At 50.0% G+C, this 18203-nt stretch overlaps 1 protein-coding gene across 1 annotated transcript; it reads right to left on the bottom strand.

The window, feature by feature from the left end:
- Positions 1-5228: 5228 nt before the first annotated feature.
- Positions 5229-14966, bottom strand: CKAP4 (cytoskeleton associated protein 4). The gene is made up of 2 exons (XM_079937875.1): positions 14173-14966; positions 5229-7693 (listed from the first exon to the last, which is right to left on the bottom strand). Exons 1-2 carry the CDS (start codon positions 14623-14625, stop codon positions 6362-6364), a joined length of 1785 nt encoding a protein of 594 aa, XP_079794001.1. The 5' UTR covers positions 14626-14966; the 3' UTR covers positions 5229-6361.
- Positions 14967-18203: the final 3237 nt, after the last annotated feature.

The following is an 18203-nucleotide window of genomic DNA, read 5'->3' as shown; positions in this document are numbered from 1 at the left end:
GGCGATCATTTCATAATGTACAACAATATCAAATCACTGTTGTACACCTGAAACTAATATAATATTTTATGTTAATTCTAAGAGTGACTCCATAGGACAGTAAGCATCTTAATACCAGGCAGCTACACCCGATTGATAACAGGCATTTCAACAATTTATGTTAATTATAATTTAATTTTTTAAAGTATGAGTGTTTCCCTATGTGTTTCATGCCCCTTTTTAAAAATTTTTCATTACAAAACATTTCTGACATGCAAAAAGTATCAAGAATATGAAGAGATTGGGAGTTCCCTGGTGGCCGAGTGGTTAGCATTCCAGGCTTTCACTGCCATGGCCCAGGTTCAATCCCTGGTCAGGGAACTGAGATCCTTTAAGCCACAGGGCATGATCAAAAAAATATATATGTATGGGGAGATGGATATATATGTGATAGTAAAATGTTCATTGCAGTATCTCAGTGGTAAATGTATGTGTTCACTGCACAATTCTTCCCATTTTTTGTCTGAATTTTCATAATAAATTGCTGAGAGAAGAAAAAAGATATTAAGAATAATATAATGAATGCCCAGGTAGCCCCCATGTAGCCGAAGAGATCAATCTGAATGTGGGTAGTCAGTATCCTAGCCATTTCTTGATCCTTTTACTATAATATATAGTATTACTTTGTATGCTTCCTTAATTTTATATACAAGTTTTCATACTATGTATTTTCTTCTGCAGCTTTTTATTTTTCACTCAGCAATTAGTTGAGCAATCCATCCACACTGAGACACAGGATTCTGGTTTAATTCATTTTTATTATTGTTTTGAGATCCATTGTATGAACAAGTGACAAAGTAGTTATTGATCAGGTTACCAGACTTTTTAGGTGTTCACAATATTTTTGGTCTTAAGCAGTTGCCACTATGCCCGTCATTTACATGGTTCCATGCCACCTTGTGTCCATATGAAAGGCACGATGGTGTACAATTCTGTGTGGTAAAGAACATGGCCTGTGGAGCTTCAGGCACAGCTGGATCCAGGTGCTCATACTATGTCATCAGGAATCTGTCTAGTACCATCTCTTGGCTTTGCTTTCCTCTATGCTGGCTTCATTCTCAGTGGTCTCTCCACATAGCGTGGCCCCTAGCAGCTCTGGGCTTATATCCTGCCAGTGGACAGAGGTCACTCCTTTCTAGAAAGTTCCAGCAGCAATGGATAAGATTGGGATATGTGTTCATCTGGAACAAATCAGACCAGGAGAATGGGATTTCTCACTGGCCGATCCTGGGTCATGTGCTTATTCCAGTCAGTCTCATCAAAGCACAGTAGACTGAGAATGGGGAAGGAGTGATGTTCTGAAGAAAAACAGAGGAGTTGTTGCCAAACAAGGGAGGACTGATGCTGGGCAGGCAAAAACAGAGGTCCAGGACCTCATCAGTCCCTCCTGTATGCACCCCTTTACCGCAGCACATGTCACGCTACATGTGCCGTTTACATATCTGTGTCCCTTTTTCAGCTGGGAATCTCTCGAGGAAAGGAGACCTCATCCTTCGTCTCATCTCCCAGAGCGAATGCAATTCTGCCTGGTTCATAATAAACAGCCACTTGTGGAATCCACACTTTAACCAAACACAGCCTGAGGAGGGGGAAGGACTGTCAAAGCCTCTGCCCCTGTAGTTTTCACCTCCTTCCCTGTGGACCCAGCCAGAGAGGCGAAAGGAAGAACATTTCCACCACACCTCACCCTCTTTTTTCATCTCAGAGTCATTGACCAGTAAGATGGAGACCCCAAAATGTGTTATCCAGCTCAAAAATCCTTATACACTCAAACAGATGCTGTTTATTGAGCACCTACTATGTGTCACATTTTTTTAAATAAGTGACAGAGGCAAGATTTATCAAATAAGAATGTGTCCAGCCTTCTGTAAATATACTAAGAACAATTGTACATTTTAATAGGGTAGATTTTGTAGTATGTGAATTATAACTCTTCGTTGTGGTGCGCAGGCTTCTCATTGCGGTGGCTTCTCTTGTTGTGGAGCACGGGCTCTAGGCGCACGTGCTTCAGTAATTGTGGCATGTGGGCTCAGTAGTTGTGGCTCACAGGCTCTAGAGCACAGGCTCAGTAGTTGTGGCACATGGGCTTAGTTGCTCCACGGCATGTGGGATCTTCACAGACCAGGGATCGAACCTGTGTCCCCTGCATTGGCAGGCAGATTCTTAAACACTGTGCCACCAGTAGAGTCCCAGGACTAGGTATTTTTAAGTGAAGAAAATAAATCAGTTATAGAGTAATTCAGAGCACAGGTTTTTAACTGGGATTTTCTTCTGAAACCAAAGGGGAGACACTGAAGGATTTAGTGGGGAAACGACCCAGGCTAACTTTTGAGAAAGTCTCTTTCTCAGAGCTTTTGAGAAAGATCACACCAGTTACCCATGGAGGATTCCCTGAATGGGAACCAGGCTGGGGATAGGGGAGGCCAAATAGGGGCTGTTCGAATCCTTCAAGACACGGACTGCAGTTTGTACATTTAGCTCTGTTTCTTTCCACATTTACTGCTGGTCTCCTCCCACCTGGACTGAGCATCATGAAGGCAGGAGCCGGATCTGTCTTGTTCCTTGTCATCTCCTCCTTGTCCAGCAAAGAGAGGTGCTCTCCGAGTATTGTTGAATGAATATTGACCACGTTTCTGTGTTAACAGGCAGGGGGTGCAGTCAGCGGTTGCTGCTGGAATTCAGGCACCATCTGGTGATGGAGTGAAGGCTGCAAGGAATGGGATGGAAGTGGCTGTGTCTGGGCTTCAACCTGAGTGGATGTGGAGGGACAGGAAAAGAGAGAGGTGGGGAGACATGGGTGACTCCTGAGCTTCTGGTTCAAGCAATGAGGGAGCAGTGGTTCCACTGACTCCAGGGGAAAGTGATGACTTCGGTTTCGAACCCTGTGAGATGTTAGGCAGTGGGGGCAGGGTGTCCAGATGTTACTGGAAAAAGAGATCAGTAGCTCAGAATCATGTTTTGAGGAAGACATAGGGTGATTGCAAAATATTTAACCCCTGGTAAAGCATGGGTGCCCACCCATGAGAACTAATGCTTCCATGAGGGTGGAGCACAGTCCTGGAGACCTCACTACACCAAGGTTTTAGCCTATTAGTTGTTGGACTGTAAGGAGGTTAGTGGTCCCGAGGGAGGGCACTCAGGGGGCTCAGGGCTGCAGCTATTTACCAAGCAGCACAGAAGTATTTCAATCTTTTACCCTCCGGTGTGGCTGCACATGAATGAGCACTGGAGCTCTTACTATGTGCCAGATGCTGTGACAAGCTAAACCCTCTCGATCCATGGCCTCATTCAACCCTCACAATCATCCTGTGAGGTGTCATCATCACCATCATCATCATCATCACTATTCTAAGTGACATGGGATGTGGTGGAGCAGTCTCCTTACCAGCGTGCTGCCAGTCTTGCTTGGGGAATTTCACCGCAGCCTATTATCCTGGTGCTGGACCATCTGCAGTTTAATCAATACCTTCAATTACTTGTGCCTATCGCCTGTTCAAAGGCCGGGGCAAACTCATGTTTCCTGAGGGTTCCCATTACTCATGGACACATTCCAAGAGACTTCCCATAGGCCTTTGCAAACCTCTTCTAACCACCCCAGCCCAAGCCTGGCAGAACTGGCCACTCCCTATTCTGTACCCCATTACACCTGGCTATAGCATCTATAATTCCTTATGATATCTACCAGCTTACATGACTGTCACTCCCACTTGGTTACAGGTCCTTTAAGGATAAGGATCCTGTCGAGTGCATCTTGAATTCACTGATACCTAGCAAAATGTCTGGCTATGGGCTCAATAAATGTCCACTGAATGAATGAGTGAGCAGACACGAGCAAGACTGAATTGTGATTGTTATTTGGGGTGAGATCTATCTCATAATGCATTCCTTTTATTTTCACCACTTGAATTTATATCTGACTACTTCTCTGACCCTTGTTTTCAACTATTAATATTAAATGAGAATATATTAAACTACTCCACAGTCTGAGGTTAGACTGCAGAAATGATGGTAAAAGAGCAAGAATATGCCTGATGCAACCAACCAAGCTGAGAAGAAACAAGAATTTAATTGGCTCCACACATGGGAGTTTATGCTGTTCAGCACCTTCCCCCAAAGAGGGCAAAACAAGCTGTTAAAACATAAACTCTTTGACCTCAAAATAAAAATACAGATGATTTCTAACACCTATAAAGGGCCCATCCTGATTGCAAACTGCTTTGGGAGAAAGAGCTGTGAAGCCTTAAGGATCTGCCTCCCTCCGGGACGCAGATGACTGGCAGAGAAGTTCAAAGATGAGGGACCCTCCAGCCAGAAAGGAGGCTTAAAGCTCCGTATGCACTCAGGTCTTGGCCTCCCTCTACTCCCTGAGTGGGAGAGAAAAGAGCTCCTGTAGCCTCTGGCTCTGAAACAATGGACGGCAGGTACTGCACAGGTCAATGTGACCCTGTACTTGTGCTGCTGGAAGCTGGAGGATGCTGTCACAGCTAAGAGCAGGGACTGGGCTCAAACCTCAGTCCTGCCACTTCCTAGCTAGTGATCACACATGATGCTTCTCAGCCTGCTGCCCCTCTGTAAAACGGGGAATGATGCTGCCTACCTCCAGGGAAATATTAGGATTAATAAACAGAGGCCTATGAACTGCTAAGCACCACGCCTGGCATACAGGTACTCAATTCAGTAAACAGTGTCCCTTATTAAGTGGCAGGTGGATGGCAACCTGGCAAGTAAAGGAAACATGCCCAGGTTTACACGGGGGCCAAAGGTCACCAAGATAGTCCAAGACAGTGGTCCTTAAACCTGGCTGTGCATTAGAATCAGCAAGGGAGCCTTTAAAATTCTAATGCCAGCCCTCTGCACACCCACTGAATCTGAATCCATGGGGATGGGCCCCAGGCATTTCTAAAAGCTCCTATAAGATTCTAACAGGAGCCAGGGTTGAGACCCTCTGCTATAGCTAAGAGTTGGGGTCAAGCAATGACCTATAAATAAACCTGCTAATAATCAATCAAAACTATGCCCCCAGGCCTAAGAGGGAGTCCGTCTTGGTTTTAGAATTGGAAAAAAATAGTCTTAAAATTGAACACTTACCCATCTTTCTAATCCTGAATACTGCATGTTAATAACATACATCGTTCAAAGTTACTAAATTCTCAGAAAGCAACCACTCTGGAAAAGTCATAACAAAGCTCAAGTGTTTATTAAGAATTAAAAATACTGTAAATAAGCCATACAGTTCATTTCACAGTAAACTAAACAAACCTTTTTTTTCCTTTTTCTTTTCCTTTTTTTTTTCCTTTTTTCTTTTTTAAAGGGCAAGACAGCCATTAAAGGACAGTACAGCTCAAAGGAGAAGGGAAACAGCAAACAGCTACAGAAAATGCACGTGTTCCTCACTGATGGATGAGGTCTGCTGACAGCAAACCTCTTCAGGGACATCGCGGTAAAATGAAGATGTGGCCTCCATTCCCCAGGGAGGCAGCCCATGCCTTTATGAGCAGCTCTCATAATACATTTCTTTAACGAATCCAAGGATTCCCTTTTCAGGAATTCTAAACCCTTACTCTAAACACATTATTTGGGGACCCTACCAAGAGGCGACATAGGTCGGCCACAGGGGACTCTGGGCGGGTTGTGCCTTCACATTCTGAACCGTCTGGATTCTTTTGCATAGTTATCATTGAGATGGAGAAATGGTTCAGGAATGGAAAAGACACGTACCCCACAGACCACCAAGCAGCTGATTCTTTTCAACTAAAGATGGAGGGGCTTGTCCCCCTCCCAATTCAGAGCTGCCATTTATGAACTGTAACCAGTTTAAAGTGGAAGACAAGAAGTGAGTGACATCTCATGAAAACGTTGGCCAAAAGTACTAAAAAAAAAAAAAAAGTGAAATGAATTTTCCTTAAAGACAATTAGAAAAAAAATACCTCCTCCCCCTTTTTTTGTTACTTGAAATCCTCCAGCCAGGCAGGGTTTTTGAGGTTAATCTGCTTCCGTTTATCCTCGGTTGCAGCCACTACGGTTCTTCCCTGACACTAGGGAGAAACATCCCTTCTAGAAGGCACCTCTGATGCACAGGGGCTGGGCCTTCGGGAAACCCAACCAAAGCAGAAGCAGAAGGCCTGCGCAACCGATAGCGCGTGGTAACCATCGTAAATAAATTAAACGGGCACAGAAACACAGAAAGCCCCAGTGATCCTGGTGGTGTGGCCGGCTCTTCGGGAGGGACCAGGCCCTGGGGGGAGGGGCGCGGGAGCGAACAACACATTTTTTGGTCGTGAGAAACTGGACTCGCCATCCGCGCCCTGCCCACGCAATCCATTTAGACTTTCTCGTGAATCTTTTCCACTTTCACAAACAACCTATCCAGGTCATTCCTCAGGTCCTCTAGCAAACTTTTGGCTGACTCCAAGTTGTTCTCGTTGGTCTCAATCTTCACTGAGTACGCGACCAAACTGTCCACGGCAGTCCTGAGCATTTTCAAGTCCGACTCCACCTGGCCCACGGAAGCTCTGAGGTTGTCCAGAGAGGAGAGTCTGTCCAGCAGGTCCTGGGGGGGCGCGGCGGCAGCGTCGCGGGTGAGCAGTGTGCGGACCTGCTCCTGCACCTTCTGCAGCGCCTCCACGGCGCCGGGAAGCTCGGCCATGCGACGCTTCAGTTCGTCCACGTCTCCGACCAGGGAGAGCTGGGCCTCACCGAGGCCGCGCACCCTGCCCGCCAGGCCACCGGCGTCGGCGTCAACGTCTGCGTCGTGGGCGGGGCCCAGGCTGGCCACGCGCTCCTGCAGGTCCGCCAGGTTCCGCGCCTGCTCCTCGCTCTGCGAGCGCAGCGCCTCCACCGTCTCGCGGTGGTGCTCCCAGGCCGCCCGCGCCGCCTGCACCCCATCTTCCACGCTCTGCAGCCGCGAGTCCAAGCCCTGGCTCTCCTTCTGAAGCGTTTCGAAGGCCTCGGAGGGTCTGAAGACCCCGTCTTCTTCCGGCCTGAGGGATGCGGCCTTCAGCTGGCCGAGCTCCTCCTCGAGTCTCCGGATCTCCTCGGGCAGGCGGGCGGCCGACTCCTCCGCCCGGAGGACCTTCTCCATGAGCGCCTGCAGGGTGTGGTGCTCCGAATCGGCCGCCTCCTTGAACCTCTGCTGCTCCTGTTTGAGGCTCACCAGCTCTTTGACCTCCGTGTAGACATCAGACTCCATGGTCTGGACTGTGCTTCTCAGGGCCTCAATGTCCTTCTCTTTGGACTTAACCGAGGTTTGTATTTCCTTCACTGCTTCCCTCAAGGCTTTCAAATCCTGCTTGTATCCCTCCGAGTCTTCCAGAGAGGTGACCTTGGCCTTCACGTCGTTTATTTCCTTCTGGCTCCTCTTCTGGACCTCGGTGAAGATGGCGATGTTGTCGTTGATGGACTTGGTGAGCTCGGTCAGCCTTTCCTCCACCGTGTTCTCCAGGGATGTGAAGTCCCGCTCCCGGGCGTCCTTGACCACGTGGATCCCATCTGAGAGGTCTTTGAGGATCTCATTCTGGAGTTTTTGCAGAACTTCACTGATGCGGTTGATCTCGCTCTCCCCTTGCTTCACGGCTTTCTCTGTGAGATCTTGTTTATGTTGGGAGCTTCTCACGAAGGACTCAAAAGTCCCGAACGTGGCTTGCAGAGACTGCACCTGTAACCAAAATCCAGATGTTAACCACGGAGAAGAGCTGATGGGTTTTATGCAATTCAGTTGTATTTCTTTTCATTTGCCCAGCTTACAGGTCCCTCCTCTTCCAGAATAGTACCATAATTTTTCCTTTAGGGAACCATCCTTGCACATAGCCCATGTGGTTTGGGGGACCAACCCCAAGGCCAGCTCCAAATGCTCCAGGCCTGACCAATCAATGCTTTCTGTCCACCCACTTCCCACCCGCTCCTGAAACCACAGTGATTAGCCCGTGGATGGGCATGTGGCCTAAACCAGACCAACAAATCGATTCCAAGACTTCTCTTAAAACTATTGGGAAGGGAAACCGCTTTCTACTGGGATTGCTACCTATAGGATGAGGGAGGCCTGGAACAGCTCAGACCAGCACATGACCAACACCTGCCTACAAATCCAGCCAGCACAGAGGGAAGCAGAACTAAGAGATGGCAAGGTCAAGTTCTGAAGACACAATTTAAATCTCTGGATACAGCTATACTGAAGGAACCTACTCTGGAACTTTTTTGTTTGAGCCAATAAATTCTTTCCCTTCCTCCATCTCTGTTTATGCCAGTTTAAGCTGAATTTTTAGCTCTTGCAACTGAAAGAGTCTCAAGTTTTTCTAGAAACAAAGCTGAGGCACATGGGAGACACTGGGCAGGGAGGCAAGAGACAAGGTTCAGGTCTCTGCTCACCGCCTATAGCTGTGTGGCCCCGAACAAATCACTGTCCTCACCTGAAAATGTGACCAGTGGACGGTGACCCTTAGCATTTTCTGGCTTTGTGAACACACTATGATCCTATTTGCCACTACACCTTCATTCTAAATAAATTCTACCCTAAACAGGGTCTGACCTGGAAACCACCCCCGGGAGCAGGTTTAATGCACTGAGAGGCTGAGTATGATGATTAATGGTCTGGGCTTCATCCTGATGTGGCACATGGTACCACCTAAAATGCTTTCTTGCCAAAAAAAAGAGAGAGAAGAGAATCCAAATCTGTCAAGTTTCTAGCTCTAACCACCAATTCACAGAAAACATACAAGAGTGAAACATGCCATGAGGATACAGTCAAATCCACAATGTAGAAAATTCTGCAGGACAAATAATCAGGATCTTCAACAAATAAATGGCATATTTAAAGGAGGAAATATAAGAAACTATTACAGATTAAAAGAAACTTAAGAGATTTCTCAATTAAATGCAATGTGTGGACTTATATGGATCCTGCTTCAAACACACCAACTGTAAAAGAGACATATTTTTGAGAAAGTCAGGGAATCTGATTTTGGACTGGGTATCTGGTGATAATCAAGAACTACTGTTAACTTTGTTAGGTGTAATATACTGTGTTTTGCCAAAAGAAACAAGCAAAGGAGAGGGAAAGGAAAGAACAGAAAGGAACTCTTTATTTGTTAGAAATAAATCCCAGAATACTTTGGGTCAACTAATGTGTCAGTCAAAATTAAAATTAGATCACTATCCACGGGGTCTGCCAGGGCAACAAGGGCCCTTCAGAGGGTCTAGAATTGAACTGACGATATTTTCTGAAGCCCTGCACCCACTTGTGCCCACTGACTCTTCCAGGGAAGGACAGGCCAGCTTCTCTGCCCATGCTCACGCCGTTCAGTAGACCTGGGCCATTTCCCAATACTGAGAGCATCAGAGCATCTGAGAACAAGACAACCAGGTGTGCATCCAACACGGTGGTGGAATAGAGTGCTTCAGACCCATACTGTTCCACCTCCAGCCCAAAAAGAGCACAAAAAAATGGGAGGAGGAAGGGCTGGTGAGGGGATGAAATTAAAATAGCAAAAAATTGATAATTATTGAAAATAGTGTTCCCTATATTGATCTCTTCTTTTGTTTATGCTTGAACATTTCCATGATGGACAGCTAAAAACATAAAATAGCATGGGTTCTGGAACCAGACTGCCCATGTTCAAATCCTAGCTTGGACACTTCCTATCTGTGTGATCTTGGGCAAGTTATTTAGCATATCTGTGCCTTGGTTTCCTAACCCACAGGATGGAAACAAAGATAGTACTGTACCTAAGTCATAGGCTTGTCTTGTGAGGATTAAGTGAGCTTAATCCACTTTACGTATTAATATGTAAAGTGCTTAAATTGTGCCTAACACATAATGATCAATAAACAGTAACTGTCACCTTCGTTATCATTTAATCTTTCTTCTGGAGTAGCTCAGAAGTCTGGAGATTCCTAGCCCACCCTTGGCCCAATGCCAAAGGGCAAATGCTATAGGTATGTGAACAGGACCCCGGGCTCTAGTTCCAGCACCAGCTCTGTGCGCACAAGTAAGTCACACGCATATTCCAAGTCCCGAGCTCCTCATCTATTAACAAATAGGTTTCTAAAGTCCTTCTGGCTTCCACCGGTCTGTGATTTTAAGATAGATTAGAATAAGATTCTCAAGGACTCCAGAATACTAGACGATTTCCCTGCTTAACCAAATATAACCTAGAGCTCAACTCTGAAATTAGGTTATTCAATCACAGAACCTGCCTGTTCTGAGCACAGCATTCAGAACAAAGGTTTGAACAGGTAGGCACACTACCTGCAACATGGCAGGCGTTCATCACTGTTTTCTGAATGAGTCAAAGAATGAACGCATTTACAGAGAAAGGCCTGACGAAGACGGAGCTGGTCCATTTCCCCCGACCCCTGACTGTCACTCCTAACCTGGGCTGGCTCTTTACAAATGGCTAGGAAGGGGACTAGATCAGAAATTATGGATGAAACCGAACAAATCAACCCGTGACACTGAAAAGAGCACAAAAAGTGTCTCCCTATGACGGTGTGAGCTGTTCACCTTCACATGCAAAGACCTCATTATAATCAATATGCAGGGGACTTCCCTGGTGGCACAGTGTATAAGACTCCACGCTCCCAATGCAGGGGGCCCAGGTTCGATCCCTGGCCAGGGAACTAGATCCCACATGCAGGCCACAACTATGGAGCCAGCGAGCCACAACTAAGGAGCTGGCAAGCCGCAACTAAGGCGCCCACGAGCCACAACTAACACCCAGTGCAACCAAATAAATATTAAAAAAAAATAATTATCAATATGCAGTGGATACATGTTTCCCCAACATATGGGGGATACCCACTAAGTAGTGGACAAGATGCCAGAGCAAAGTAACGCTAAGACAGGTTCCCTGTCATCAAGGAGCTCACAGCAGGGGGTAGGAGAAGAGAACAGTGGTGGCTCACATTCAGGACACTTGATGTACACCAATGATTATGCAGAGCACTTCAGAGACATCATCCCAATCCACCCTGATAATAATCTCATGAGTTGGTAGCTCCTATTAATCCCCATTTTACAAAGCAGAAGCCTGGGAAGTGGTAGAGCTGAGCATCAAAATGCAAGAATGTCTGACTTTAGAACCTGCGCTCAGCCTCCAGTGATACGCTCAGGCAGAAGCATGTCCAAAGTGCACTGAGTGCCTGGAGGAGATGCTGCCTCAGCCTCAAGCCTTGACTCCTAGCCCAGAGTCAAGATGAGAAAACAAAGAAATACGACCAGAGAACTCACTCGTCCACAAATAGCTTTTAGTCTCATTAAACTGTCCCCACCAGGCCTAAGCCTACTCCTATACTCTACGCCACCCTGGATCTGCCAGAGCAACCCAGGCCCTTCAGAGGGCCTAGAGCTGAACTACCAACATTTTCTGAAGCCCTGCACCCACGTGTGCCTGCTTAATCTTCAGGATAAGAACAGACCAGGCTCTTGGCCCATTCAGCAGACCTGGGCCGTGTCCCAATACCGAGAGCATCTGAGAACAAGAGAGACCAGGTGGGCACCCAAAAGGGCAGTGGAGTAGCATGTTTCAGAGTCACACTGCTCTGACTCCAGCCCCATCTCCACCGCTGAGGGTCTGCACGTCCCTGAATGAGTAACACAACCACTCCAGGCTCAACTGGCCCATCTACGAAATGGTGCTAACGCCTCAGAGGGTGGCTGGGAATGCCTGACCCACAGTGAAGACTAATTATGAACAAAATAATACAGTAAGAATATGTCCCTGCGAAGAAGCAAACCCCAGCCCCCAACAAACCTCACAGAGAGGGCTGTGAGAGGCTCAAACTTAGGTTGTCAGACGGCCCATCCATCACTACGCACTCCTCAATGCAGAATAACATTTCCTGGCCACCCCGGAGGTGCAGAGGGAAGTGGCCACACACTGTGGAAGATCCTGTGTGCCAAATGCCCCCGTTCTGGGCATGTTCTGAGTTCCAAGTCAATGAAGTAAGCATTAATTGAACACCTACTAGGTAGCAGGAGCAGGCAAGGCATGGGAAAAACAGCACAATGAACAAGCGACTAGTTAAGAGTGTTCTAGGAGTTCACTGCGGTTTGAGTCCTAGCCCTGCCACTTGCTAGGTGTGTAACCACGCAGAGTTCCTTAGCCTCCTTGTAGCTCACTTTTCTCATCTGTGAAAGGGGGATCATAACAGTCTGTACCTGTTGGGCTTGTGACAGTCAAAAGAGATGAGTGCACAGTAAATATGAGGCATTAATTATTAGCTTGATTACGCCACTAAATTAAAAGAAAGGTCATGATTTCAATGGTTTACAGCCAGGTGGACTCTTAAAAATCTGGACAGAGCCCTCCCCTTAATGTGGACATGGGAAAACTGAGTCCCCGAAAGGAAAGGAATCTGTACAAAGCTGTGATGGAGGAGGGGTGGGAACCTGAAAGGAGAATAAGGGAGGGGCAGGGAGGAAGCAGAGAGAATAAAGTTCAATTTCTTCCACCTCAGTTCAAGACCTCCACCATCTTGGCCTCGACCTCCCCCTCCCCCTCACAGCTTCCTACATGTTCCTCTGCTACAGGCAGGGTAGCCACGTGCTGTCCCCCAAACAAACCTGTCTGTTCTTCACTCCTTCTCTCAACAGTTATCCATTACCATCTAGATCTAGACTGGCACTACCCTGGCCACCAGGATACGGGCCTGGGCAAACTCCACCCTCTCTCTCTTCTGAACTCGCACAGCAGTTACCCTCAACTAAAACCCACCTGTGCGCTGCTTCACAAATAGGATTTGTCTTCTGCACCTTCGCACCCTCCACAGGGCCTACGAGGAGCCATATGACCATAGACTTCACCAAATATTATGACTGATTGGTTAAGTGGGTGGATCGAAGAGAGGAAACTGAGAGGCTAGTGATTATACTCCAGCAGTATGTCTACTTTTTAAGAATGATTTGACATTCAGGATAGGCAAAGCAGCACTGCCTACTTAATTCCCTTCGAAAAAGTCACCTCCCTTGGCCTGCAGCATGGAGATGACTCACTCCAGTCGCTCTGCCAGTCTTAAGAGGAAATTCCTAGTCCTGCATATTCCACACAAGTCGATAGAAACTTGGCAGGGCAGGCAGCATGCTGGGAAAAGAAGGCAGCAGTTCCGGGCTCAGAAGTGGTGGCGGGATTTTTTGTTTCGATCATGCAACCAACTTTCATTGAGCAATGACATTAGGGGAGGACGCAGGAATGAGGCTGAGGGAGCTGCACTTGGTGTAGGAAAAAAACAGAAAGGGTGGAACCTAAGCAACTTCGTGTGGAAAGGGAGGTCCATCCATACCTGAAATAGGCCCCTGTGGACCCTGCACTCCGCAGTGGCCTAGACACTGTCATGCAGTCTGCCATTCAAGAGCTGGGGTCTTTATCAATTCACTTGATCTCTAAACCTCAATTTTCTGATCTGGAAAATGGAGTCAAAACTGCCAGTCCTCCCTCCCAGGGCTCCCATGAGAATTAGATAATAAGTGAGTAAGCCTTCTAAACACCATATAAATGTGGTATTATTCACCAGTATGACCTAGTATTTTTGGCTTTTCCTTTCCTCTAAAGCTGAAATATGCTACTTCCAAGGCCCACATAGGTACACTGGTCCAATAAAGGGCAAGGAGCCTAAAGAGATGAGCTATTTCATTAGAACTACACAAATGAGTAAGACTACTAGCTTTTCTTTCCCCAGGCTCCAGGTCTATTGAAATCTGGCTCAGATGTCTCCCACTGGGAGAGCAGAGGTGCGGCCTTGCCCGAGGCTTCCAGGGATGCGCTGGCTTCCCTTCCAACCTCCTCTTCAGACAACTCTGCCCATTCAGCGATTCCTAATCCAAAAAGAATGGGCTTCCCAGAGCCTGCCGGCTTCCTTACAGGTCACCGCTAATGTCCTGTGACAGGCCCTTGGCCCACCCTCCCGGGCCGGCCAGACCATCCTCGAAGCGGTCCATCCCTCGGGGCCGATTCCTCCGCGGCCATTAACAAAGAGGGTCTGGGGACTGCTTTGGAACTAAGGGGCCGGGGCGGGGGCACCCCGGGCCGCTGACGGGCCTAGGCCAGAAAGGGGCCCGGCCGGGAGGGCACGAGGGGGCCCGGCCGTGGGTGCGTGGGCAAGACGCCGGGCGCACGGCGTTTGGGGGGCCGGGGTACCCACCTTCTGCTCGACGCCCTGCAAGCCCTGACCCAGCTCCTCCCTCTGCCGGGAGAAGTCCTGGTGGCTTCGCTGGACCTGCTGGACCTCCTCCAGGACGTTGTGGACACACCAGCCCGAGAAGCCGGCCGCCGCCACCAGGGCGAGGTAGAAGAGAAAGTTGAGCACCCGGCCGAGCCTGCGCGAGCAGGACGCGGAGGACGAGGCGGCGGCGGCGGCGGCAGCGGCGGAGGACTTGCCTCCGCGGTGGCCGCCCTTGCCGTGCGCTTGGTTCTGCGGATGCTGCTGCGGCTGCTGCTGCGGGTGCGGCGCGGGCGGCGGCGGCGGGTGTTGCTGCGGCGCCGGCGGCGGCTTCTTCGCCACGTCATCCGCGCCGCCCGACGGGTGGGCGCCCTTCTCCGAGGGACTCGCGGCGCCGTGGCCGCCCTTGGAGCCCCTTTGTTTGGCCGAGGGCATGGCGGGCGCGGCGGCGAGTGAAGCCGCGGGCTGCGAGGCGAGCGAGCGGGGCGCGCGGCCCAGGAAACTTCCTCGGGTTCCCCCGGGGCTGGGCGAGCGGCACGCGGGCGCTGCTGGCGTCGGAGCGGCAGGGAGAGAGAGAGAGCGAACGGGCGGGCGAGGAAGGAGGCCGGGCGAGCGAGGAAGGAGGAGGGGGCCTGCCTCCGCCGCCGCCGCCGCCGCCGCCGCGGCGCCGACCCCGCCTCCCGGGAAGGGAGGCCGGCAGAGCAGAGCCGGGAGCGCCTGCCACGCACGCTGGGGCCGGCGGGCGGCCCCTCCCCCTGCCGCCACGACCCCAAAGAGGGAGGGCCGAGCGCGGGGCGGCTCCGCAGGGTCTAGGGGGCTGGACCAAGTCGGGGGGAGGGGACGGTCGAGGGAAAGGTGGCGGCCGAGCGGGGTCTACGGGAGCCGGGGTGGGATGGGGGTGGCTGAAGGGAGAGGGACGGCCCAGCAGGGTCCGGGGGTCGGGGGTTGGGGGTTCGGCGGAGGGGAGGGTGGTGGCCGAGCGCGGTCTACTGGGGCCCGGTGGGGGCGGGGGGGCGAGGGTGGTGTCCCAGCAGGGTCACCGGAGGTCGGGGCAGGCGGCTGAGGTGGGGGGGGGCAGGAGGCAGCCGAGGTGGGGAGCGACCGGGCTGGGTCAACGGAGGCGGGAACCGGCGCCGAGTGACCGAAGGGAGTGGGCGGAGGGCTGGGTCGACTGGGACCGGGACTGGCGACTGAGCTGAGGCCACGGGGGCCCCGGGGATAGGCGGCCGAGATGGAGGTGGCCAGGCGGAGCGGAGAGCCGGGGAAGACCCGGTGCAGTGGGCCACGTGGGAGCCCCGCTCCTTTATGGACCTGTGCGGAGAGAGGAAATGAAGGGGGGCGCCCCAGGAGCCCTGCCCCTGGGAGTGGGAGCAAAGGGGCGGGAACACCCCCCCATTCCTTTCTGCGGGGAGTTGGGGAAATCCCCACCCCCCTTCCCCCATCCCACCCGCCAAGCCTCCGGTGGTTGGACCTTGTCCCTTTCCTGGGGTTTGAAGGCGGAGGCAGAAAGGGCTTTCTGAAAACCAGTTGGCTCCAGGGGCATGTTTAAGGGAAGTTAACCAAAGATTCTCGGACTGCGTGAAGACTTGAAGAGAAGACTTGAGCGGCCCACTTAGCCCAGCCAGTCCGCCGTCGACGCTGTTGAGTTTTTTCTGAAGGCCCTTCAGCTCAATTTTCTCTTTGGGGGCCCACGCTCTGGCGTCAGCCCCTACCACGGACAGGCTCTGGGCTGCACGCTGGGAAACCAGCAGCCTCTGCAATGAGAGGGAAGCAGATCAGGGTCACCCCTACTTTGGTAGAAGGAAATATAATAATGCCAGGCTCTGTGCTTAGCAACTTACATATATAGTCTCCAGACTTCACTGATAGCTTCTAAGGTAGGAATTATTTTACCCACTTTATAGGAAGGAAACTGAGGCTGAGCCCCTCCCCAACTGATTGGCGCAAGGTCTCACACACCGTGATTTGAACCGTGATCTGCTCCTTTCAGAGCCTGTGCCCTTTAATGGGCCCTAGAGAAATTAAGCAATTTGCCCACTCTCAATAAGGCTAGTTAGTGCTGTGGCAGGGACAGAGCTCCACTCTACAAGCTACTTTACCCCTGAATCTGGTGTCTGTGTGTGCTTGTGCGTTAGGAACCCTGTTTCTTCTGCCTGGAAACTTCTCCCAATTCCTTCTTTTTAAAAACATATTCCCGGGGTTCCCTGGTGGCACAGTGGTTAAGAATCCGCCTGCCAATGCAGGGGACACGGGTTCGAGCCCTGGTCCAGGAAGATCCCACATGCCAAGGAGCTACTAAGCCCATGCGCCACAACTACTGAGCCTGCGCTCTAGAGCCCGCGAGCCACAACTACTGAGCCTGCGCTCTAGGGCCCGTGCTCCGCAACAAGAGAAGCCACCACAATGAGAAACCCACTCGCCGCAACTAGAGAAAGCCCACTCGCAGTAACGACCCACTGCAGTCAAAGTATAAATAAATAATTTTTTTTAAAAAAGACGCTTTTAAAAGTCACTCGTGAATGAATGAACACATGTGCCTGCCCTCAAGGGGCCTGCATTACATTTGGAGAAATGTGCGAAAACATTTCAAAGACTAAATTGTGTAGTTGAGAATATAAATGTAAAGGGAACTTGGAAAGCAAACCATTGGGCAGCATGTGGGGAAGTCTGAGGCGGATAGTTCTTGAGCAAAGCCTTGAAGAATGGATTTGCATAGGAGGAGCAGGGGGGATATTTCTGTGGCGGAAATGGGGTGAGCCCAGGATACCTGTCTGACACAAAGGGTGTGAGCTGCGATTAGGAAAGAGAGAGTTGAGCTGGGTGGAGTGGGTCCAGATTGCAGAGGTTCACAGAAGCCAGCCAGCCAGGCGAAGAGTCGCTATTCGTGTGGGAGGCCAGAGTAGATTATAGCAGGTTCTGGACTGGAAATATAATCATTTGCCCCAGACAGAGAGGAACGTTCCCACTCCTGCTAAATACCAGGAGCTCTTGTAGAAAACGCCTAGCTCTGGGCCTACAGCTCTGACCTAGGAGAGGGGAAAGGAGATGGCAGAGGAAATCAGAAAACTAACTCATCCATGAAGCTGCTAGAAGAACCTTGTTTAAAAACTTCAGCTAGGGTTTCCCTGGTGGTGCAGTGGTTGAGAATCCACCTGCCAGTGCGGGGGACACGGGTTCGAGCCCTGGTCCCGGAAGATCCCACATGCCGCAGAGCAAGTAAGCCCGTGCACCACAAGTACTGAGCCTGCACTCTAGAGCCTGTGAGCCACAACTACTGAAGCCCGCGAGCCTGGAGCCCATGCTCCACAGCAAGAGAAGCCACTGCAATGAGAAGCCCGCGCACCGCAACGAAGAGTAGACCCCCACCCACCGCAACTAGAGAAAGCCTGTGCACAGAAACAAAGACCCAGTGCAGCCAAAAATAAATAAATAAAATTAAAAAAAAAAAAACAATTTCAGCTGAATTCAGATTGTGTTTCAAAATCTCTAGTGCAAAAAAAGTAACCATCCTCCTTCAAGCAGTCATCCGTGTTAGGGCAGAGGTAGTGATAACTTGCAAAGCAGCTTTGGGGGCCCAGACAAGCTCTGGCCTGGGAAGCAGGTGCCCTGCTTTTTAGCCTTAGTTCTGCCACCAAACTAACTCTGTGACCTTGAGAAGTGTACTTAACCTCCTCTCTGGATTTCAAGGTCACCACTTCTGTATCTCTAAAGGCCTTTCTTATTATTAATCTATTTCTTAGAGAAAATAGTCATCTGATTATTATGAGAAATAATTAAATTTTTAAAAGTTGATTCAGAACATAGGCCAGATATAAGAATGACAGGTTTCTCAACTTTCTGCCTCTACTAAGCCCTGGAAGAATGAAGGGAGGGGGGAACGCACTGTGACTATCATTAGTGTTTCCCTCTTGCCCTTTTCCTTTGGGAGGTAGTGAAATATAATGGTTAAGACACAGGCTCTGGGATAGACTGACACGTTCAAATTCAGCTCCATGACTGACTGGGGAATGTGA

Source organism: Stenella coeruleoalba, assembly GCF_951394435.1.
Source record: "Stenella coeruleoalba genome assembly, chromosome: 11".
NCBI lineage: Eukaryota > Metazoa > Chordata > Mammalia > Artiodactyla > Delphinidae > Stenella > Stenella coeruleoalba.
The sequence above is the reverse complement of the archived record's forward strand: the minus strand, read 5'-3'. Positions and strand labels throughout refer to the sequence as shown.